At 49.1% G+C, this 24,766-nt stretch overlaps 1 protein-coding gene across 1 annotated transcript in view; it reads left to right on the top strand.

Annotated features, from left to right (window-relative positions):
• Positions 1-24,766, top strand: part of Tgfa (transforming growth factor alpha) — a 78,212-nt gene that overhangs the window by 15,180 nt on the left and 38,266 nt on the right. Inside the window, 1 exon segment of the mRNA XM_034512567.3 lies at positions 20,697-20,750. Within this exon segment, the coding sequence (XP_034368458.3) occupies positions 20,697-20,750 (54 nt within the window).

The following is a 24,766-nucleotide window of genomic DNA, read 5'->3' on the forward strand; positions in this document are numbered from 1 at the left end:
TCTCCCTCTCAAATGCAGAGATTACAGCGTGCACCACCACAACAGGTTTATTCAGAACTGGGAACAGAGTCAAGGATTCACCCATGTTAGGCAAGCGAGCAATCTGTCAACAGAGCTACATCTCCAGCCTGACTGGTAATATTTTTAGATCAACATTGTCTTTGTTGGCTTCTGGTCTAGGATCTTCAAAGTGTCTAACTGCCACAGTGACTCTCCTTCCTTTCAATCCACTAATTTTTGGTACATGGACTCTGACACTGCTGTTAGGCACACATTTCATCCTGGGAACGCTTGAGGGGCTGCTTCAGGGTTTATCAGCATTGAGTCCTACCCATGACGCACATCTCCACGGTCACCTGTGGGGGCAGTTTCAGTGACTCCAGCTCCCTCCTCTATTATATTTTTGTGTTCTTTGTGACAAAACAAAGGGGGAAAAAGGGTAAAAGGTTTTATTCCAGCTTCCTGGACTGAGGCTCTATTCAGGTTAAGGTGGGATAACGGATCAGTTCTGCACGAGTGGGCCACTTGAAAGCTGAGAGACGCACTGTTAGGAAAACAACATCCACTCATTATGTAACGTGAGCTTGGTTCCCTGTGAACGGCCTCTTTCCCATAGTGTGCGACGAGGGGAAATAAACAAAACAGCCCTTTCAACTAAATTGGATTTTCTGGACTTCGGATTAAAGGGAAGCCGTGAGCTCACACGACCCCCATCCCAGGTAGGATATATCTATGTGATCAAGCAGCCTCTGTGATTTCTGGGGCCCAATGCTAATGTACCATGTGGTGCTTAATTCACCCAACATAGCGATTTCATCCACCATGAATTATAGAGCCAGTGGCATGGTCACAGGCATCAAGTCAGTCAGCATAAAGTAAGAGAGGCATCTCACGGGCTATCACTGCAGTTGGCAGATAACTATGTATTGGGCTGTGCTGTGCCGGGTGATATGCAAAGAGACCGATGACCTAGCCCTGGCTCTATAATTCATGGTGAATTGGGCCCAGATGAGTGTTGTAAGAGCACGGGGGAGACAACACCCTGCCCTTAGAAGGGGGCTGGCATTCGCTAAGTCCTCAAAGTGCTTTATCTGTTATACAAATCCCACTGGCCTCACCTGCAGTTCTGTGAGACATAGAAGTTCTCTCGATTCCATAGATGAGGAAACTGAGGCACACACACCTATACACATACAGACACATACACACACACACACACACAAAATAGGAAATGTTCTCAAGCTACTGTAACCAGCAAGTGCCAGAATCAGGATATGGATCGAGAGCCATGCAGCCTGAGCCGCTAGACACTGAAGGCTGTGGGGGCTGAGGAGCTGCCACGGGGCCTGTGGGGACCAACCCCCTGGTCATGTGTAAGGTGTTGATCATGTGTGAGAGGCCATTGTTCGGCTGGCTTTGATCTGTGTTGTCTGCCATTCCCTGCATTTGCACCCATGCAGATCATCCCCGCAGCTCACCATGCTACCACAAAGGATAGTGGCAGCAGTGGTGGCGGCGGAGGCAGAGGCTGCTGTTGCTGCTGCTCTTGCTGCTATGGCTGCTGCTGCTGCTGCTGCTGCTGCTGCTCAAGGCAGGTGAATACTATACACAGGCACAGCAGAGGCTCTCTCCTCCTTCTGTGTGGCGTTCGGGCTCAGATGACACATGCTCACCTGAGTTACCATCTGAAGTGTGTATTTATTGTGCAGAGGAAACTTTACAGTAAATGTATTAGTAGGATCCTGTTTATTGTTCTACCCTGAATTTTTCAAAAGATGTTTGCTTGGAAGGATGCTCTCGTTCATTGGCTTACACAATCTGCCGCCAACACCCTACCCCCCCAACACGCCCCCCCCCCACAGCCCCTACCGGTCTCCTCGCCCAACCCCTACACCTTTAGTCAATCATTGCGGAAGCCAGAAGCGACTTTAACGCCTTCACATGAACACCTGTAGTTCTTCACATCCAGCTAAAGATAGAGCCTGTATTAGCGGGCTTGCCAATGGCTGCCTTTCTTTCAGACTTTTCACCCCCAGCCCCAGTGATGCCATGTGCCCAGCGGAAGCACAGGCACTGCTGTTGACTTGAGCAGCAGATGAGAACAAAGAAACACGTGCTGCTCGCGCCTACACGGGAGCCTAGTCCAGCTGGTGCCTTTTTTTTTTTTTTTTTTTTCTTCCGTTTTCTCTTTCTTTTTTTCGGGTGGTGGGGTGGTGGTGGGGGCTGGGCATGCTTTACATATCAGAATAGACAGACAATGTAGTACCTGATTCAGGTCAGTACTGCATATGGGTTGCTTTGGTCTTTGATTTTTTCTGTCTTTTTTGTTTTTTCTTTTAATTTTGTTTCTTTTAAGCAAACGTTGGCAAGTCACGAAGAGTTCACATGAACAAATCATTGTGAACCTCTTCACAATGAGTGACTTGAGTGTCTGAAGAAAAAAATAGGTTTTAAACAAATCTGATTCTTGGGACAGGAGAGATGGCTCACCAGTTAAGAGCAGGTGTGAATGTTCAGGTTTCTAGGCACCCACAGCAGGGCTTACAACGCCCTGTAACTCTAGTTGCAGGAGATCTGACGCCCTCTTCTGGCTTCCATGGGAAGTGCACTCACATGTACATACCAATGCACAGATACACACACCAAATTTTAAAATAATAAAAATAAGTCATTTTTTAAAGTATTGATCTTTGGGCCTAGTAATCCATTTCTGAAGATTTATCTATAGGAAAATAATAAAAACTTGCTAGTGTTTATATACATACATGCACTTGGACATACATATACACATTAAATAAATAAATAAATAAATAAACCTTTAAGATTCGAATCTTATACATTTTATAATCTGAGGAGGCCAATATGGGAGCACTACCAGTTTAAGGCTAACCTGGGCCACACAGTAAGACCTTCCATCTCATAAAAGAAAAGGTCTAAATCATATTTAATGGACCTTACCAGAGAGCCATTTTCCAGAACAATCTCTCATTTTCTTAAGGTAGTCTGTGTCTAATGCAGAGGTAAGAAGTTGGCTTGCTGGTGGCTGTGAACAGAGGCCACTCTGCTGGTCCAGTGGGGAAAGAGGAGCCATTGTCAGAAGAGGACAATAGCCTCTGGAGGCTGCACACACAGAAAATAACTCCTTCTAAGATGCCACTCTACCAGAGCAGGGGTTGCCTCTACTTTTCTATTTCTGCAGGTTTGCCCCATGACTCTGCCAACATTTGTGTTCTTTATTAGGGTCTATGAATTTCTCTATGACCCACTCCCTGTCACTTCTTCCTGGCCTGATTGATACATCTTCTTCCTGGAGGGAGGAAGTGGCTTGACTCTTGGGAATAGAACAGCTCCCATTAGTTGAAGTCTTCTGTCATTTCAGCCTGTACTTTTGAACCCAAACAGCAGGGGGCTGGCAACTGCTAAGACAGGAAGAAGGCAGGACAAAACCAGACCCACTTCCAACAGGGAGGAAAGCCACCAGCTTCATAGCTGAGATGCTTGAAAGACCAAGAGCACAGCTTCTCTGCTGCCTCCTGTCCTCTGTGGAGAATGCCCTTGAGGCCAGAGAGCAGCCTGCAGCCAGACAGTCTGTAGGCCAAGGACAGAGACGGACTATCCAAGGACAGACTGTTTATCTGACCCTCAGCCTTGAGAACTGGATTGCAGTCATGTGGAGGCTCATTTCTCATCCCACATATGTGATGTGATGTATGTCTCCCCTTGTGTGTACTTCCTTACACAAGGAGGCATGGCTTGTGCGTGTGAGTGGGCCTGGTGTCTAAATGGCGGTTTATCCCATCTTGACCAAACTGGCACTTGTCTATGGAGTTACCAATCACACACACACACACACACACACACACACACACACACACACACACACACAGGCTTGGAATAGCCTAGCCAAAAATGCTTTCTGGGGCCATGGTGACCTCTGACTCAGCTGATAACAGACCAAAAGTGGACAAATGGCCTTGAGGATAAGGTCATTTGCTTTTTTGTGGAAAAGGATGCATAGACTCCAAAAAGATCATCTGAAAGCTCCGAGCAAGGCTGCTGCTCACTTTACTCGGCTGTTTCTGTGCATGAGTATTTCAGGTGCTGTTCACCTCTGCTGATTGTCATCTGAGGAGCTATTTTCAGAGATGTCGGGAGTTTTCTGAAAATCTTGTTCTATAAAATTCTTTGCTTTGGGGAGATGAGGAAATCTGCATGACTCACTATGGATATTTGGCCCCGCCCTGCCTGTGTTGGGGCGGGGTTAGAAGAATCCTCTTTCAGTTTGCAGTTATATTGACAGATATCTGGGTGACCCAGTGTGTCTGAGGATATGAGGGACAGGTGACTTTCCTTCTTTTTCTATGCTCAACTTTCATGGTAATTCTGCACAATTGGCCAGCATTTACCTCCCTCCCCCAGGCTTTCTTCATCTTCCTCTTTCCTTCCACCTCCATCTCTGACTCCCATAGCAGCACAGCAGCAGGTATTTATCACCTTAGCACACTCAGGAAACAGTGTCATCTTCTAGGCCAACTATGATCTCTTGGAAGTGACTACTTATAAGGCTCTGGGAGCTGTGGTTAAATTCAATGGGAATTCTGTGATTGATTAGTAATGCCTGCTGGGGATCCAGCATGGAAGTATCTCTACGAATGTAACCTATGTATATTATTGCTCAAGATGTTGGTCCGTTTTTCTTAGAATGAGAAAAAAGATGTATTTCCTAGGCCTGGAAGTATTCTTACTTACGCTTCTTATCCTTCATGCATTTCTTGTTTGTTTCTTGGTTGCTGCTATTAAATGCTGACCAAATCAAACTTAGGGAGGAATGTGGCAGAAATTTCCTGCCCAATGTATTTGCAGCAGAGCCCTGTCATTGGACAGGGGAGAGGGAGGCAGAGCTAGGAGTTGGGAGGAGAGAAAAATGCAGGGAGAGAGGAGGAGAGGGAGGAAAGAGACGAGACCCTTGAGTCTCTAGCAATCAAAGGTAGTTATTAATATCAAGGTTAGATAATTGGGATAACAATTCTAATTGTGTGGGCATCTTGTGTATTGAGTGTTTGCTGATATATAAATCTATTTGGTTAACTTTAAGCATCTAGAGTTTTGATTTGCTGGGTTACTGGAAGGTGGGTCCGCCAACAACCGAGTGGTTATGGCTGTAAAGGAATTAGTAGATCCAGGGATGAGCAAACCAGAGCAGGAAACACAGCAACTTGTCGCTATGGGAGCAAGCCGGGAAACAGCCTGGTGGAATCAGCTCAGAAGCTCCGGCCCTTCCAGAAAGTTGGAGGGCTGAGATTAGTCCTGAGTTGGCGCAGGAACATGGGCTTATTTTTTGAAATATCTCCCACGAAAGAGGAACGAATTTATTTCCTCCACAATTCCTAACACAGTCTATCTCTGAGAGAAGGCAAGGTAGGAACTCAAGACAGAAACCAGAGATCACAAAAGAGTACTTCTTACTAGCTCACTCCTCAAGGCTTGTTCAGGCACCTTCTTCATATTGCCCAGGCCCACCTGCCCAGCAATGGTATAGCTCACAGTGATCTGGGTTTTCCCCACATCAATCAGTAATCAAGAAAATCTCCCCCCACCCCCAGTCATTCCTACAGGCCAATCTGATGGAGACAATTCCTCAATTAAGATTACCTCTTAGCTGGGTGGTAGTAGCACAAAGCCTTTAATCTCAGCACTTGGGGTGCAGATGCAGGTGAATCTCAGTGAGTTCAAGGCCAGCTTGGTCTACAGATTGAGTTCCAGGACAGCCAGGACTACACAGAGAAACCCTGTCTCAGAAAAAAAAAAAAAATTACCTCTTACTAGAGATCTAGATTTGTGGCAAGTTGACAAAACTATGACACCTGCCTTGTTAGGACAGTACTTGGATTCTTTAACAGGTTGTGAACCATATAGAGGAGCTCCTGAGAACACAGGACTGCCATCCCAATGGGGCACAGAGCCTGTGAGGGGGTGGCCTGGCCCGTTACCTTCATGTTAGTCTCAGGCACTTGCTGTCCTCAAAGCCAGAGCAGAAAGGGGCAGGGGTGCTGAGTATGAAGACTGGATTGTTAAGATCTCGAGTCTTCCAGAGGTGTCAGTAAGAGAGTTCTGATGACCTCTCACCAGAAGGAACTCTGGACTCTACCATTTCTAGAGAGGATGACTCCTTTCCCTTGAAGACACATAGCACTCCATTAGTGGGGACAGTTGTCTGTCCAGTTCTCTCCATGTGAAAATGTCACAGGAGATGGAAGGAACTGGAGACCTGCACTGGTCCCCATGGACCTAGAGGATGCTTCAGAGCCAGTGTCTTTAGCACAGGGACACATAGAGCAGAGTGCAGTCTTTGAGTCTGTGAGTTTGCTGCTGACTGAATTTATTTATCTGTGTCCTTCCATTTGAGCCTCAGGTACCAGCCCCTGGTGGTGCTGAGGTCAACACCAAGCAGAATGATACTCTGGATGAGCTTCCAAAAGGCCTTTGGGTTGGTATCTTCTTCCAGAGGGAACCTGGCCTGGGTGTCCCCGGGGATCTCAGAGGCAGAGAAGGTAGCAAAAGTCTCCATGGCTATGGTTCATATTATTATGAAGACTGTGTGGGATGCCCACTCAGGAGCCCCTCTCATGTATACTTGGAGGACCAAGAGGTTAACTAGCCACTGTTCTCTGTCATGGTGTGAAGACAACCAATATAAAAGCATTGGTCAGGTCCTAAGAAGGAATGTCTCTAGCATCTGCCACTGTGTGATAGGAGAAGCCACAGGAGCAAGACCTGTGGTCCTGGACCAGGATGCTGGATTAACTTGTTGTATCCAAGGTTGCTAGGATGCCTGTCTGTGCCTGTCAGCGCCTGTCAGCCTCCACATGGCAAGGCTTCTCTGGAAGACTCCTTGCACACAGATCTGCCCATTTCCCCATTCTCTCTGACGCCTTTTCTGTACCCTCTGTTCCTAGAGATTGGGGTTTTCCTCTGCTCCCTCTCTTCTGACATGTTCTGTGATTAAGATCAAGGATGGGAATAGGTGGTCCTGCCAATGGAAATGAGTCACCAGCTGGCGCTGGCCATTGTTTGTTGCCAGGATCCCCGACAACAGCAGCTCACTAAACGCAGGCTCCAACGTGGCCCATGACTGACAGGAGGTGGCCAAGCCTTGCCCACTGTTCATTGTTGGATGCCAAGTGGAATCTAGGCGTAGCTCAGGCTAGTCTGTTTCCCCGTTCATAGTCAGGGAGCCAATGGACCAAGATGCTTGTGGATCTCCCCTGAAGCTCAGTAGGGTCTCTGCATGTCTAGAAAGGCCCACCTCAACTGTTCAGGATGCAGCCTTCTTGGAAAGGGGACATTTTGCCTGAAGGTAGGACATTAGAGCAACTAGACAATTAGCGGACAGGGGAATGCCTCTCATCATGCCGTCATTACCAATGGATGTTTTTGTTGGTCTGGTTTATAACTGGATAGGCTGTTATTTAGAGCAGTTTTGAGTTTAAAGAGAAATGGATCAAGAATCCCAGAGCTCCCACGTGCTCTCTTGTCTCTCCTGCTACCAGGACCTCTCATTAGCCAATATGTCTGCTACAGGTGACATGCCAATGCTGATATGCTACTACTAAGTCAATAATGTTTATCTAAAACTGCTTTAATATCCATTTTATTTATGTGTATGTGCACAACATCAGGGCCCTCAGCTGCCTGAAGAGGGTGTTAGTTCCTCTAGAACTGCCTCATGGGGATGCCAAGAAACAGACTCAGCTCCTCTGATAGAGCAATATGCACTAAGCCACCCCCCCACACACACACACACTGCCAATTGATCTACAATTAAATATAGGTATGAATCCCTAGTTGACATTAAGGTTTACATATGGTAGTATATGTTCCAGGGGGTTGGAAATTCTTATAATGATGATTGCAATTTGCCATTAGAGCATCATTCAATGTGGGCTCAAGGCCTTAGAAGTCTTTGTCTCCTGAGAGAGAGAGAGAGAGAGAGAGAGAGAGAGAGAGAGAGAGAGAGAGAGAGAGAGAGAGAGAGCTCCTATTCATTGCTACATAATATCCATTTTGTAAGCATACACCATGTATCATTTACCTGTGAAGGACATCTTAGTGGTGTCTAGGTTTCAGCAATTAATGGACAGCTTCTATAGATACTCTGAGGAAGGTCATTTTCCACTCTCTGATACACAGCAAGGATGCTATGGCTTGACCCCCTAGCAGGACTCAGGTACCCAAGCTTGAAGTGGCCTCACCTCTTCAGCTTATCTGAAATGAGGTCTGGCCATTAGGCTGTACCTGAGAGTACCCTGAACAGGGATGATCCAATACCCTTGTCCCATGGCACCCTCCTGTGGGGTTTCAACATGGAGTCCTGTCTTCTTCTCTCCTTGTTCCCATGAGCTCCCTGATATCGTGAGATTTGAACCAACCTAGCAGCAGATATCCCATTTTCTTTCTTCTTCTCTCTCTGTTCTTTCTCAACAGAAGCTGAAGGGGTGACTGTGGAGAAGACGGAGGGCTGTCAGGGTGATCCCCCCCCCCCCCCGCTTCCCCCGCATGATGTCTTCCATAATCCAGAGAGATTCTAACTGTAGCTCTGTTTTTCTTTTTTGATGTTCTAAACTGACATTAACAAAAGGCACGTGGTCGTCTGTCCCCAAACTGAGTGGGCAGCGTGCCCAATTCCCTACCAGTGTCCTCAGGGCCCACAGAGGAGACTTGGAGACATAACTCAGAGACTGTAAGGTACCAAACAACATTGCTACATGTGGCCATGACAACCCAAGTGGCCATTAGGGCTCCCAAGCTAGGCTATGGACCAGGAGAGCAGACTGCTCTGTCCCTCAAGACCCTGAGGGACAGCACTCCAGAGTGGCCTTTGTTTGTGGCTAGTCAGCCTGCATACTATCCAGGCAGGCTTTGTGCTGTCCAACCGAGATGCCTCTGGTTCGTGAAAAAAAGATAGTCAGACAGGTACAGACAGATGGACATGGATGGAGTCAGAGTTGGCAGGAATAAGAGCATCCTATACCCTCCAGGGTGGCTCTCCATAGTCTCAGTCTAGTCTCTGAAAGACCATTTGCCAATCTCTGATGAGGGACTTGTCTGTTCATGTGACTGTCCCTAGATCCTTTCCCCTCCCCATTGGCTACTTCAGGCACAGTTGAGGGCTGACTGGCCTGGGGTGAAGGGATTTTCCCCTTTGGGGTCTTAGCTAGAAGCTCCAACCATGTCCTAGGAGGAGGAAAGCCTCCTCTGCATGCATTATGGAAATTTAGTATCCTGGACTTACCCACTAAATACCAACAGTGGCCTTTGTCATTGATACAGTAATAAAACCCCTGTGGGGTTGAGATGACCCTGCAAGGGTGTACTGCCAGTGGGAAGAAGCCCTGGTAGGAAGGGGAGGTGGTCGCTGGTTAGGGTCTCCTAGTGAAAGGCAGGAAGCCACTTACACACTTACTCACACGTGCACGCACATACACACTCACTCGTGCACACACGCACACCCTTCTTCCTTCCCACCCTTCTCACCTGTCCTTTCCCTTTTCCTCTGGGTCACTCCTGTCTCTCACTTGGGACCCTGTCAGTCTGCAGTATAAAATGGAGCCACCCAGCTTAGGGGGCTCCCCGCAAGCTGGTGACCTTCTAGGCATTGCTTCTTCCTCTCGGTGACCATGCTTCCTGACCAGCCGCTTACCTATTGTCCCTTCCTCCCAGTTGCCTTCATTCCCAGGCTAATACTGCATTGACATTAATCCTGCCAAGTTACACTTGCATCTGTGTTGGCCTGAGAAGTACCTTCCGCAGGGTGGTGCCAGGGTGTCCTGAGTCTCGGGGAGTTGTCACTCACTTGGGAAATGGGCCAGAGTTCAGGGACTGTTTGCATACTCCTGAGGACTTCTAAGCCCCTAGCCAGGTGAGCTATCTGCACGCAGGCTAGCCACCAAGAAGGGACTATGCCCAGCTAGCACGAGGCTACTAATAGGCTAACTATGTCGGTCAGTGTCAGGCTCGAAGGATGATTTGGACACCACAGGCCAGGAAGACTGAGATGTCCCAGTGGACCACACAAATGGGGGAAGGACTCATGCCATCTCTGTGGACCTCACAGACTAGCAATGGCTTCCACGTTTGCTGGCAGCAAGTGTACTGTATCTGCAGCAGCAAGAACAAAAGAACAACTTCACTGTATCACGGCAGCAGCCCGAGAGAATTCCTTCAGTTTTCGATTCAGGTGAAGTCAGATCCTTGGCTTTGGCACAGGAAAGAATTTCTGGGTGAGCCAGGATGAAGCAGAGCTGATGTTTCTAAAAGTATTTTAAAATACAGATTTTTAAGTAATACAGTTAAGACATACCACAAAAATAAAACACATCAGAAAGTGAGTGTGGGGGCTTCTCTGAAAGAGAGCCCCCTGCATCGTTTTTATAGTCTTCTATAGGATTTGGGTGGTTTTGAAGTTGTTATCTTCAAAGGATGGTGAAGGAACCAGCATGAGGTCACCGGTGGTTCCCGAAGACAAGATCATACTTGATAAAGGAGAAGCCTAGATCACAGGGCTTCGGGAGAGTAGGCTATGGCCAGGAAAAGTTTAGATCACGCGGCTGCGGGACGGTAGGCTATTGCCGCTGTAAATAAATGTCTCTTTTGCGATTCCCAGAAAACTGAAGAGTAGTAGGCTCTGCCCAAAGTCATACATGTTCAGGCCTTAAGCCTGGCTCATTGCTCTACTTACTTACGTTATAAACCTTCCCAGTAGATGTTGGCCATTGTGCTGTACTGCTTGCTTCTCACCTGGCCGGAAGCTTCTGGCTCCTTTCTCTTCGCAGGTCCCTATTATTCCCCCTGTCTTTCTATCCTGCCTCATTCTCTGCCTGTTTCAGGCTCCAAGGCCCTGGGCTCTGTGGTTGGTACTATACCTTTGGCCACTTGAGCCCCTACCTTGTGTCTGGCCCACTCCTCCATGCTATTCTTCATCCTTCTAGGACCTCTTCCTGAGACACCTTGAGGTCTGAGTCAACACCAGTCAGCTGGCACTCATCTTGGTACAGTGTCTTTGCCATTTCCGAGCTCAGCCCTAGGAAAGCTTGTTGGTGACTCAGCATCTGGGGACTCCAGCCAGCACTGTTACCTTGCAGTTCCAGGAACTCAGATGGGGGTGGCTGGAGAGGCCCCCCCCCCCCCCCCGAGGAAGAGGAAGCTTGACTCAGGACCCATCCCAGGTCTTTGATAAACTTGACTGTACGGAAGAGATCTAGAGATGGCCTCCCCACTGGCAGAGAAGGGCATGGCACAGATTTTGTAGATAGGCCTTGCCAAGGGCCTTCCTTGCCCCAGGACATACACACAGCTCTGCATCCTGGCAAGTAACTGATTGAGCCAGAGCTCCGCTGTCAGGCCTGTATGTGGTATGTGTACTCAGCAGACAGGCCTCAGCAAGCAGCACAGTGAGTTGAGCTGCTGAGTGGGTGAGGGGTCAGCAAGGACCAAGGGTTTGTTGCATGTAATATGTCTCGGCTCACATGTGTCCTTAGGAATGGAATCATTTCAGTGGGACAGGGTGGGTCTCCTGCAAGCACCTCTCTGACTTTTCTCCTTAGCTGTTTTTCACTGTTTAATTTGCCTTGGGAGCTTTCCAGCCCGTCAGAATGTACCACTTCTTTTTGCAATCGGGTCGACTCCGCTGACCTCGAGTCTGTGATGTCAGTTTGAGGCATGTATTAGTTAGGATCTAAACTCTAAACAGCTCAAAGTGCACTGCAAACCTTCACTTGACTTTTGACACAGGGAAAGACAATTGCTAAGTAGCTTTTATAAATCTGAGTCTACGGGGAACAGGGTCTGGGCTGTGAGAGGGAGAGAGAAACTGGGAACCCCAGATGGCCTGTGTGCATGAGCCAAGTGGGAGCTATCACTGGTCCTGGCACTGATGAACATCCAGTAGCTCAGGGAAGTCAAAGGCCCTGCCTGCAGGAGTGAGGGGCATGTGGCAAGAGGCAGGGGCATCTAGCTGGGCTTAGAAAATGGGATGGAGTATCATGGGGAACAATTGAGCTGGTGTATTTAGAAAACCTGGACCAGGTAGAGTCTTTCTTCCTTGGGCCTGGGAAGAAAGAATATGAAGCAGACCTGGCAGGAGCTCCTCTGATGCTCTAACTGTGGCTCTCGTCGACAGGGCACCTCTTTTTTAAAGAGCCTGAGAGCACCCTAGTCACACTGGCTTCCATGGGATAGACTTGGGTCTCCTTGGAGCAGTCTGAGAGAGCCAAGACTGAGAAAATAAAAACTTCCCTGGGGAAGATCGGGGGTCACTGGGCAGGCCAGTTCCACAGCCCACCCTAGAGGAGAACCTTGAGCCATGATTTGCTGTATCAAGCGAGACAATTTAACACTACCAAGTAACAGATACATCTATTCGAATTTCTACCCAAGGGTAGGTTTTATCTGTAGCTACTCAGCCTAATCATTCAACAGGCCAGCTTCATGCCTCCAACCCAAATGTTTTGGGCTTGAGCAAAGGGTCAGAGAGACAGGCACAGACAGATGGATATGGCACAGTGGGCTGACAGAGGCAGGAGCTCTCTGGCTCCACTGGGACAGGCCAATCACCTCACTCCCCCTTGAGCTCTTCAGTTAATGTTCGCTGTGGTGGTTTTTAAGAACTGGAAGGGTGGCTTACAGGCAGAGGGATGTGTGGGTTGAGAGTGATGGGCCTTTGTTCTCCATCTCTCTGATACCTATTCGGCCACAGTAATAGACACTCAGTCACTACTTGAATGAATGAATGAATGAATGGTAAGAATTCAAGTATGCTCCATGTCCCTGAAATCTGAATAAGAAAGAAAACCCAGAGCTACAGAAGGAGAGGAGTCTAAGCAGAGAATTCTGAGTTTCTGGGACCCCCCCCAATCTCAGGTTCCCCATCATCACCCCAGCTCTCTTCCCAATAGGGAAACCTCTTAGAGAAACTCAGTCAAACCAAAGTGGGTACCAGATATTAGGCCAAGTATGGGGGTAGTAGATACGGGAAATACCACACTCCTGGGACAGACGGATAAGTGGGACAAATCTCAAGGTGGAGCATAAGGGGGAACTGAAAAGGGCATGATCGTTTCCCATTGGTGAGCTGGCCTTGGGGTGTCAGATATGATCTCCACGGGGAGTGAGGTGCCCAGATGTGAGAGAACACTTTAGAGACCTGCCCGTGCGTGTACACAAGTCACAGGCATTTCTGAGCACAAGGTGATGTTTTAAACTACGCCAAGGCTGCGATCAGGGTGATTAGCAATCCTTTGCCCTAAACAGCTATTGATAAGAACAGTCAAGTGTGGTAGGGCAAGCCTGGGATCCAGCACTAGGGAGATGGAGGCAGGACCAGGAATCCAAGGTCATCCTTGACTACATAGTACATTGAAGGTCAGCCTGGGCTTCGTTAATTGAACCCTGTCTCTAAAACAAAACTAAATGGAAAGAAACGCTCACTCAGTGCCTGGCAGGTTTCTCACAACCCCCTAATTCCTGTGTTACAATGACTTTGTCCAGGAGATAGATTCTGTGACCTTTTACAATGAAGGAAAATAGGCCCCTGGTAGTTACACAGAGGTCAGAGTAGTAAGGACCGCAAGCAGTGTGCTGAGTGAGGGCTGAGTGAGGGCCTCAGGATGCCTGGGGGCAGCTGGGGTAGGCAGTGGGCATCTAAGCACTAGAGAGAGGCTGCAGATGTGGGTGCAGTACCTCTGGGGCCTGGTGGCTGTGTGTGTGTGTGTGTGTGTGTGTGTGTGTGTGTGTGTGTGTGTGTGTATGTGTATTTGGAGATTTGGTGGAGAGAGCATTGTTGTTTCTTTGGGAGAGGATGGCCTCAAACTCACAACGTAGCAGAGGATGACCTTGAAGGAAGATGACCCTCCTCCTTCAATCGCCTACAGAGACCATGGTCCAGCACCACCATGCCTGACTTTTCAGGCTAATCTTGCTCAGGACTCCAGCCTGGGTTGTGAATTAGAAAAGGACCTAATCCAGAGTGCTGGCCTGTCTCTCTCTCTCTCTCTCTCTCTCTCTCTCTCTCTCTCTCTCTCTCTCTCTCCCCCTCTCTCTCTCTGCCAGTGCAAAGGCTGGAAGGCCTCTGAAGAACCGGTTTGGCAACTGCTGTACTTCCCTGAGAGGCACTGAGGCCTAGACTGGGGAGGCCTGGGATCCAGGGATGGATGAAGTGTCCCTGTGGGGGCTGGCTGTGTAGGAGGGCTTGGCTTGGATTGCAAAGTAGAGGGAGGGGCTGACCTGGTCTTCAGCCCTGCCTGAAACAGGAGGAGGCGGAGGAGGACATGAGTTTATTTTTGACCTTGTGACTTGGGGAGCAGGCCCTGTTGGAGGGTGAGGCTGGAGATGGTGTTTGGGGCGGGAGTCAGGACAAGCATCTGGGATGGTCTTGGTGACTTTGGCAGCTTATACTGTCTGCCTCTGCCTCAGTGTAATAGTTGGGGACACAGCCACTGCCCCAAGTGTCTTGAATATTTAGAGGGGAGATCACAGATCTCAGATTTCTTGCTGGGTTGTTTTTTTTCCTTTATTTAAAAAAGATTTTTTTAAAAAATTTTAAGTGTGTGTGTGTGTCTGTGTCTGTGTGTGTCTCTGTGTGTGTATACACCTGAGCTCAAATACCAAGGTGCTGCTAGGTCCCCTGAGGTTATAGGAGATTGTGAGCCAGGTGATGTGAGTGCTGGGACAGCCACACCTGCTCTAACCTCTGTGCTATCTCCAGACCCACACCCTTTCCTCCCCTTTTCTTTCTTCCCCCTCTCCCTCCTGCTATCTTACATCTTCCTCCCAGTCTGACCCTCTTTTTCTTGCTATGTAGATGTTTGCTTGGTGTTTGATTCATTGGCGTAAGTAGACAGTAATTTGTTTTAAAATCCTAAAAGAAAAGTCAGTGTCCTGGCGTACCAGTGGGCTTCAGCAATGTGACCCTGGATCCAAGTGGTCCCTTTGTTGCAGCCCCTCTAGGGGTCCTGAGGGAGAATAAGGTGGGCAACTGTTGCTACTCTCCTGGATTCCAGGGAATTCTGGGGCATGAAGAAGCAACATCAGGGGTAATCAGGTCTTGGCTGCCAGGACCAGTGGGCATATGGTGCTCTAAGGAAGCCATGTACCCATTTCACTTCACCTTTGCCGTCGTCCTCTAAGGAGATCCTATTCTTGTTTGACAGAGGGATTTCAAAGCTTAGCACACTTAGAGTGTGTCGAAGCTTCCCAGTTACTGACTGATAAGGGCACAAACCCAGGTCTGTGGCAAAGTCAAGGCATACCTAAATCAGAATTCAGAACCAGCAGAGGCTGGGATGCCCAACCCCATTGCCTCCTCTCCAGTTCTCTGTCCCTGAGAGTCTCTCCTAGACCTAGAAGGATGTGGAAAATTCCTTCGAGCTTTCAAATGGTGTTGGAGGGTAGGCTGGGAACCATTGACATACAATCACCAGAAGACATTGCCTTAGACTTGCCCATATGAAATTAGCTGCTTAAGGGACCCCAGAGGTTGGTAGGACAGGCAGCTGAGGGACCCATGCTCACTGACTCTTATGGGTTGTGACTTCCAGATAGACTAGTAAACCATCGGCTCTGTACTGATATAGAAGTAGAAAGTGCCCTGATTGGATATCTCATTCAGAGCCTGATAGTTTCTATTATTCCATGCAAAAACTGGAAGTTAAAATTATCATAAAAGTGCCCCTGGCTGAGTCTATGTGCGGGCAGTTACTATTGCCTGACCCCTAATTCCAGGTAGAGGACTTCCTCAGAAGGGGTCAAAACAAGGTCGATTGTATCCAGCTAGCTGGCCTAGAAGGTGGACAGCCCTCTGGCTTCAGAGCTTCCTGTAATTTGGAGACTTGGCCAGTCTCAACCAGCTTGGCCACCTAAAGACAGAGTCCTAGATTGGACAAAAGAAACTGGACCATTCATAGTGTCACATGCTTCTAATCCTAGCTCTCAGGAGGCCGAGACAGGAGGATTGCTATGAATTCAAAACCTGCCTGAACTACCTGGCAGAAGAGGAGGAGGAGGAAGAGGGAAAGATAGGAGAGGGCGAGGAGATGGACTCTTAAAGAAAACACAGCCCTAGACTAACCTAGGCTCTGGGCTTCTGTCTGCCTGGATTCCCCCATTCTACTTAGCATGCCTTACCTTAGCCAAAAGGGAAAGGGGGACTTGGCTTTGGAGAGGGGTGGTTTTGTTTCTTTCCATTTGAGACAAGGATTCAAGTAGCAGATCTGTCCTCAAACTCCCTACGTAGCTGAGGATAGCCTTGAACCTATGATTTTCTCATCTCTACTTCCTGAGTTTGGGGTTACAGACAGCACTACCACACCTAGTTTTACATGGTGCATGGCATGGCGTCTACAGCCTGGTGCTATGTTGGCGCCTTCTTACCTCCAAAATAGAAGCATTACAGAAGTTGTACACCTCTATTCTGAAAACCTGAGGTCCAAAGCCTGAGAGGTTTTAAGTGCCCATGTAAGGCTTCAAGGGGAAGATTCTACATCTTTCTGGAGTGGGTCACAATCACCAGGCCGGCACCCTAAAGTTACTGAACCAAATGGCACTGAGTCTATTCATAGGGCATACATATGAAACAAATTAATTTTCTATTTGTGACTTTGCTCCTGTTCCCAAGATATCTCAACATCTACATACAAATATTCCAAAAAAATTCTAAAATTTTTAAAAAAACTACTGGGCTGGGAAGATTGTTTGATCATTTAGGTGGTTTCCCTGCACGTGTGGGGAGCTGAGTTCAACCCCCAGAACCCATGGAAAAAAGCCAGGCAAATGCCCTGTGTCCCTACAAACTAACAAGGGGCTGGAGAGATGACTCAGCAGTTAAGAGCACTTTGTTGCTCTTCCACAGGACCCAGATTCCATTCCTAAGACCCACGTGGCAGCTCACTCCAGTTCCATGCTGTATCAGGACCCACCCCCTGATACAACACTGGCCTTTGCCAGTGACTTCCCCACCAAATTCTCTTCCTGGATGTCAAGGTCCCTCCTGTGATTTGGAGGACTGCTCTGGAGGTAGGGTGGCTATGGAAAGAGCCCTCTGTCCCATGAGGCCATCTGTTTAAGTGACTCATCTTGGGTCTCTTGTCTTTCCAAACACCTTGCCTCGCTGTCCCCAGAGTTCTCTCTGTCCTGTTTGGCCAGTTCCCCTAAGGTTCCTCTGCAGCTTTGCCTGACTTCCTCAAGGAGCTGGTACACAGCACCTCTGGGCGCAGGGCCATGTGTAAATTGACACCTCTTCCCAGGAGAGACAGGGAGGCTCTTCTCCACTCAGGAATTTGTAAGACAAGATGCTTTCTGGTCTCTGTTGGCAGGGCCTAGGATCTGGGTCACCCATTCACAAGAATTCTTGTACCCCTGGGAGCCTGAGTGACCTTGTGCTAAGCTACAGGCCCCACTGGGCGGATTTTCACATCTCCTGTGGCTCCTCCTCTGTTCCTCAAATGAGATAGAGAGGAAGAAAAAAAGGCTAGCAACCCCTCCCCCAGGTGCTCACCTGTCCTTCTGTTCCACTCTAGCCCAGCTCCTGCCCACCCCCACCCTATGTTATTCTTGAACTGAGAGCATCTGCACCCAAAGGTGCCTACTTGGATCATGGTCCACCTCCCCATCTTTCTTTGACCCTAGAACCTTGCCCAACCTTGCCCTTCCCTCTGAAGCCAAGCATAGAGGTCCAAACACAGGAGCAACTCAGAGCTCTTGCTACGTTCCCACAGAGCCATTCAGCCTTGGAGCAAACACAGGCTACAGTAGAGGCCAGGGTAGACATATTCACCTCTGCTGGGGCAGCCAGGACCCTGAAGACACCCCTCTTAGCACTGGGGACTACAGCTGAGTATCCCCAGAAGAGGTAATTTGCAAATGGTGGGCAGTGAGGATAGAGGGTCCTGTCCTAGGCCGAAAGAACAGCTTGGGTCCCTGTCCAGACCTGTCAATCTCAGTCAGGTGTGGGGCTGAAGTGTGGATGCCGCTGCTCTAGGAGCCAGGGGAACAGGAGTGCCCTGCCTCTCAAAATGGCATTTCCTACAAGTCCACCATGGATAGGCTTGAGGGTGGCTCCACTTCTGCAACCCCACAAGGCATGGGTTAGCCTTGTTTCTATCAGTAGTTTCTGAGTGGCAAACAGCAGTATTATTATAAGTGTGTTGAGTTCACCTTGCCTTGAGGCGTGGGTCCCAGTGCGTGTTGGGAGCAGAGACCAGGCTTCCCTAAAGATGCACTTCCGTTGTGTGTGGCTTTTCCATCAACACTACCTGCTGGCCTCCTTTTCTTTTTGAAGTCTGCAGTTGGGATTTCCCCACTTTGTAGCTACTTAGACAGACATGAGAATGAGACCCTGGCAGGACTGCCTTGAAAGGATGCTTGTCCTCAAGGGAGGAGAGCTGGCTGGGTGGCCCTACAGTCTGCCTTCCCAACCTCAGGACCAGTGCCAGGTGGCTTTGACACTCAGCCTAGAGGGACTAATGGCTCCTTCCTGCTGCTGAGTCTAAGCCTAGACTGTATCTTTCTGAACCCTGGTGGTGATAGCCAGTTCTGTGGTGGCCCCTTGGCTTCTCAGATCCTCATGTCTGCCAAGGCCACATGTTCCTAGAAGGCCTTCAGACACCAGGCCACATGCAGGGGCTGCTGGATCTCCAGCACATACAGATGGAGCAGCCCTCAGGCCTGGTTTATGGGGAAACTGAGGGCAAGGAGAAAAATCTCAAGAGGTGAGGTTGTAGCCTCTGGAAGACCTCTAGATCTGTGGGTTCAGTCAGGACGGTCATACTGGGTAGAAACACACCTGTTGATATGTCAGACCAACCAGGGCACAGTTACTTAACAGTGTCTTGTACATTGCAAGTGGGCAGACTCAAGTCTCAACTTAGCATAGGAGCTTGGGCAGGTTTCTGAATGTTTTCAAGCCTCTGTTTCCTGGGCATCCTCAAGGGCAGGGGCACTGGGAAGAACCTACATCTAGGGTCATGAACAGACAAGGCAAGAATGCAGGAACCTGTGCAGGTTGCAGAATGGAGGAACCCTGCCTGAGAAGAGAGGCTTGGCCTCATTCTGCCTGGGCCAAGGCCCATTGAAGCTAGAGTGGAACTAGGGCATCATGGGAACTGAGAGTACAGAAGGAAGCTGTTATTGTCACCTTTCTAGAATCATAAATAAAAACAAAGTGTTGTTCATTCCTCGGAGGAACATGTGTTCTCTGTAGCCATTAATTAATTCCTGAAATGCCTTCATGAGTTTGGCAATTGGCAGCTGACAGGTGAGAAAGAAGCAAAGGGATGAAGGAGTTCTGTGCCAGGCAAGGGACTGGCCCCAGCACACACGCAATCTCCTGTCTTTGCTCCAGAAGCTGCAGGGCCAGACTCGGTGCTGGGTTTGTGCAATTTGCCCTGACAGATTGTGTTCAGGCAGGGAGGTAGCAACAGGATCCCTCAGTGGTTTGGGAACAGTTGCTGACAGGCTGGTCATACTCCCTGTCCTGAGGTATGCCAGGCACCTCCATGTCAGCTTTGACTGATTATGGGTCACTGGCTGACTCCAGCCCACGGCGTCAGGATGTGACTGCTCCACAGCTCGGAAGGAGCAATCCCCAACTCTTTCTGGCTCTGGCAGGAACAGAACCCTGGGTGTATGCATGGCAGATGTCCCTTTGAAACGTGTCTGGGGAATTCTATGAACATGTGGGCTGTAGGAAGGAAACGCTTCCTCTGAGAAACAGGAGCCCACTGTTGCACCCTCAGAGGTCACATGGTAGAGGGGCAGACAAGACCTATCTTGACTTCTGCAGTGGCTTAGGGACTCTGCCTTCTAGAATAATCTGTCTGAGGTATATTTCTGCCTTCAAAACTTATAAGAGCTTCCTTTTTGTGAGAATTTACTGCTCTGTTTCCAGAAACTTCCACCACTGTACATGGGTCACCTGTTGGCAGAGGTGGCTTTATGGGTCATGGAGAAGCTCTGTGTTGGGGTTTGACACTGTGCTTGCTGTCTTGGAGTCCTCATGACTAGATTAGAGTCTGCCTCATGAGGGAAGCCAATAGGAGCCTTAGAAGCCTAGTGCCGTCACTGGGCTTCTATTCATGCGTCATTGTTCCTACCACGCTCTGCACCTAATGGGGCCTGGAGATGCCTGAATGCATCCCATGACCTCTCAGGAAAGAGTGTGGTAACAGTTCTCACCGTCTGTCCTCAGCCAGCTCCTCATACGTCTGTTTGTGATGGTGACATGCTCTGCGGTCCCCATCCTCCTTGGCTAGGGACAGTCAGTCTCAGGGAAGCGAAGATGCCTTACTAGACCCCAGCTATGTCTCAGCCCATTGCTTCATCTAGAGGGAAGTCTAACTGCTATACAGGGGCCCCCGTGTAAGTATGGGGGTGCTGTACCTAACCCATACCCTCGCACCCAAAAGACAGCAACAGCATATCCAGCAAAGGGAAACCTCTACAACCTGTGGAGAGAGACTACAGGCTGAGGAAGACATGGACAGTCCCCTCTCTCTGTTCATGAGCATAGCTCCCCTGGTCTTGGTACAAGGGCCCTCTGCTTTCCTTCGCCTCTCAAAGAAGGTAGACAGACACAACTATTGGCCCCTTCAAAAGGAAGTCCATTTCTGAGGAGACACTTACCATCCTCTCTGCTTCCCCCACAGGTATCCTGTTAACTGTGTGCCAGGCTCTGGAAAACAGCACGTCCCCCCTGAGTGGTGAGTCCATCCTCCCTGGGTGTAGATGGGGTGTGGGGCCTACCTTTCATCTGGAGAGCTCCCTCCCTGGGACACTTCCCTGACCTTGAACCCTATCTGTCTCCTCTGAGCAGGCAGAGGAGAGCTGGCAGGAAGGCCTTCATGGTCCAAGGAGGCTGTGCATGCTTCCCTCAGGAGCCACCTGTTCACAGACCCTTCACCTGTTTAGACACCCAGTGTAAGCAAGTGAAATGGAGCCTGCAGGAAGAGCTTGAAGCTGTCCTTACTTTACCAGCTTGTGTGATGGTTAGGTTTCTGAAGCTCCTCCTGGATTCTGCCCAGTGACACCTTTTTTTAGGTTTATTTCTTTGTTTAGGTTTAGTTACATTCCTCTCTCTCTCTCTCTCTCTCTCTCTCCCTCTCTCTCTCCTTCTCCCTCTCTCTCTCCCTTCCTCTCCCTCTCTCCCTTCCCCTCTCCCTCTCCCTCTTCTCCTGAGAGTTGGGAGACAAATCCCCCACCTTCTCCATGTCCCAGGGAAACCCTGTTTCTTGGGCTCCTAGCCAGTGGCTTCTGTTTGTGCATAGTGATGGTGGTCTTAATGATTTTGATTCCTGCTTTTCTGTGTGTTGGGACAGGAATGTGTGCATGTACTCAGGTGCTCATGGTTGTATGTATTACCCACTGAGCCATCTGGCGAGTACCAGATGCCATAGCAACACTTACAGCCTGGGCATGAGGGAACTTAGACATGAGGCCAGGCAGGGATTGCCACCGTTCTGGTACTTGATGGAAATATCACCAGGCTGACCCAGGGGGCCGAGATGCTGTGTATGTGGCCCTGTTCGGCCTTGCACCCTTCTAAACCAAACTGCACCTGAAGCATGCTGGCTTTGGGGGTGGGCCAGCCAGGTGGAATGGAGACCTGCTGGCTACTGAGTCACTATGAGGCAAGTTGGAATGGTGGTAAGCTAACGTAGCCATCGTAGCCATCGGTTGGAAAGGAATCTTGGCAATGTTGCCTCTTTGTCTGTTCACATAGACAAGCAGGGTCTGGGATATCCCGCTTGAGTCTGCTCCCTTGGGGCCCTGGAATGGCTCCTGCTGAGCCTCTTTGGAGTGCTGCAGGCCCTCCTGGCAAACCTGGTCCTTCAGCTGGAAAAATGGCAGTGCCTACCCCACCAAAAGCCTCAGTTCCCTCTTTCCCTTCTGGATTTCCTCCTTGGGGAATGTGCCCAACATCAGCAAGCATTGGCGCTTTACTCCTCTCACACAGAGGCCCCCAAATCTGCTCAGTCCCCTGCCCTGCTGTCTGAGACTGTCAAGGCTGAGCACTCTTGGAGGCCCAGGTTGGCAGGCCAGAACAGAGGCCACACTGTGTGTTGTACAGATGGCACCAAGCCACTTCTCTGGGGACAAGCAAGGTGACTTCTTGTCCAGCCTCTGGCTGCTCTCAGTTGGGTGGATGATTTAGACGTGGGACTGGTTCTCTTTGGTTTTGTGCACTTTATAACCTGGGTCCTGGGACTCAGGGGGGAGGGGCCAGCAGTCAAGTTCAAACAGTGGTGACTGTGTCATAGTGAACTCTCCAAAGGTTGGGTGACTAAGCAGGGTTTGCCTGTCACACTTTCTCTTTTAAGTGACTTTACCAATAGGACTGCTTAGTCTATCCCACCCCATCTGCCTTCCCTAGGACTGCAAGCCTGAGGTGGGAGCAGCTCACATGTCCCTGTGCAGGTGTGGGTTCATGTGTGCATATGTATACATGCGTTCACAGGCACGTAGAGGCCAGATGACAGATTTGATAATATTCTTAGAAACATTGCCCATCTTTTTTGAGAGAGGGTCTCTCAGTGGTTTGGAGCATTAGACCAGCTGGCCAGCAAGGTCCTCTGTCTCTACCTCTGGGCACTTGGATTAAACACACTCAGCAACTTCCTTCTCTTTAAGGTGGTTCTGGGGATTGAACTCAGATCCCTGTACTTGAACAAGCAGGCACTCTACTGGCTAGGCCATCTCCCTACCCCTCAGTTTAATTTGTGAATATTTGGGTTTTTTTAATATTGTCTGATGCTTGTACTTCTTTTCAGGTGAACACTGTTTTTGGGAAATGTATTTATTTATATACTGAGTGACTTCAGTATCTGAGCACCCCTCCCTCTATGCCCTGAGTATTGCTAGGCTCATATACTAAGTTCCAGAAGCTTTCCATCAGGTGTTAAGATGAGGAATTTCAGAACTGTTGCAAATAGGCATGGCTTCTCCTCTCTGCTGGCCAGAACTAGAAGCACATGGGTCTACCTTCAGTTTCTGTATATCCCCAAATGACAACTGTGCGACAAACAGCCTCTGGCACTCATGGGGTGAGGCCCAGCATCACAGAGCATTGTAGAGGAAATTATAGGCTCCATGTGCCAACCAAGGGTGGGACACGGGCTCAGAGGAGCACAGGGTTTGTTCCATGAGCTTTTTTTATGTGTTGGGGGAACGTGCATGCCATTAGAGCAGACAGTCGCCCTGGACCTTTCTTGGTAAGATCTCACTTTGTTCCTTTTTCTTAAATTCCCCAAATACGAAGGGTGGAGGGGCCCAGAGGTGTGGGAAATTGCATCATCAAATGCTTCTCAGGCATTTACTTGGGGTGGGACAGTGAAGAACACGGGGCCTTGGGTAGGAGGCCAGGATCCTGCGGCAGGGCCCACTTGCTTTCAGACTTTCCAAGTTCCAGAGCTTGTTAGGAAGTATCTGCTTACATTAGTCCCCTCATCTGTTGGACTGGGCTGAGCAATAGCCTGAGAATCTCCACATGCTGTTCTGATGGACAAGGAGAGGCCTTGGAGGCCTGGTAGGGAGATCCTGAGGATGCCCTCACGTTTTTAGGGAGCACTGTAGTCAGGGATCAATTGGTGATGCCTGGCCAGAGCCAAGTGTGGTGGTCTAACTGCCATGCAGAGTTGGCCCTCCATATCTACAGGAGTAGCCTTTTAAAGCCAAAGGATAAAGAGATCAAAAATACCTAGAAAAACATCAAACATTGCAAACAAGTATAGACTTTCTTCCCCAAACTGTTTACAAAACAGCAACAGTGGGGCGACTATTTACGCACTATTTGTATATATAGTAATGAAGAGGCTGTTCTAAATGCATAGGGGGGCTAGAGAGATGGCTTGGCGCAATTGTGAAGGGCAGGATTCGGATCCTCAGACCCCCACATAGTAAATGGACAGGCATGGGGTTCCCTGTAATTCCAGCACATAGGAGGTGAGACAGCTTAGGGCAAGCTGGCTAAGCTAGGCAAGCCTTAACAGTGAGAGTCCCTGCCTCAAAAAATACAGTGAAAAACAATATTAACTTTGGACCTCTATGTGTGCACATGCATGCATGCACGCATGCAAGCACGTGTGTGTGTGCGGGGGGGGGGGGGGGGAGGAGGACATGAGTGTAATGTCCATGAATAATCTATACCATGTCCTGTAAGGACTTGAACATCTGTGGGTTTTAGTACAGTCGGGTCCTTGCTTCATACAGAAGCACTGATGCATTTGATTCTCTTGGGATGTTACCTCTCAAGGATGCTCTTGTATCTTCAGATCCTAACCTTCTGCTCAAAAGATAGAATCCTACAAAGAACGAACATCTCTTCCTGCCCCTCCGGGGGCCAACCTGGCAGGTGACTACACAGCCTGTGAACCTTTCTTGGGAGTGTCACTGAATGCTCGGTGTGTCATTTAGACCATAAACTGCCACGGGAGTGAAATCAATGTTCTCAAGTTTGGAACATAAACTTTTATCCTTGTCTGTTTATAAAAGTCAAAGAGAGACATCAGCTGGAGGCAGGTGAGGGCGTTGGCACCCACAGCTTAGAACACCAGTTACACCCTCCTCAGGAAAAAGCTCTGACCTACCTTCAAAAGGTACTTTCAATGCCCCCTTTAAAAGGACAGAATGCACCCAGACGCAAAGCTGTCGGACAGCCGCTTGCCTCAGCAGGACTGCACATTCCCAGGCCGCTCATCTGGTTCTTTTCTTACGAGATTCA

The sequence above is a fragment of the Arvicanthis niloticus genome, chromosome 9 (assembly GCF_011762505.2).
Source record: "Arvicanthis niloticus isolate mArvNil1 chromosome 9, mArvNil1.pat.X, whole genome shotgun sequence".
Classification (NCBI taxonomy): Eukaryota; Metazoa; Chordata; class Mammalia; order Rodentia; family Muridae; genus Arvicanthis; species Arvicanthis niloticus.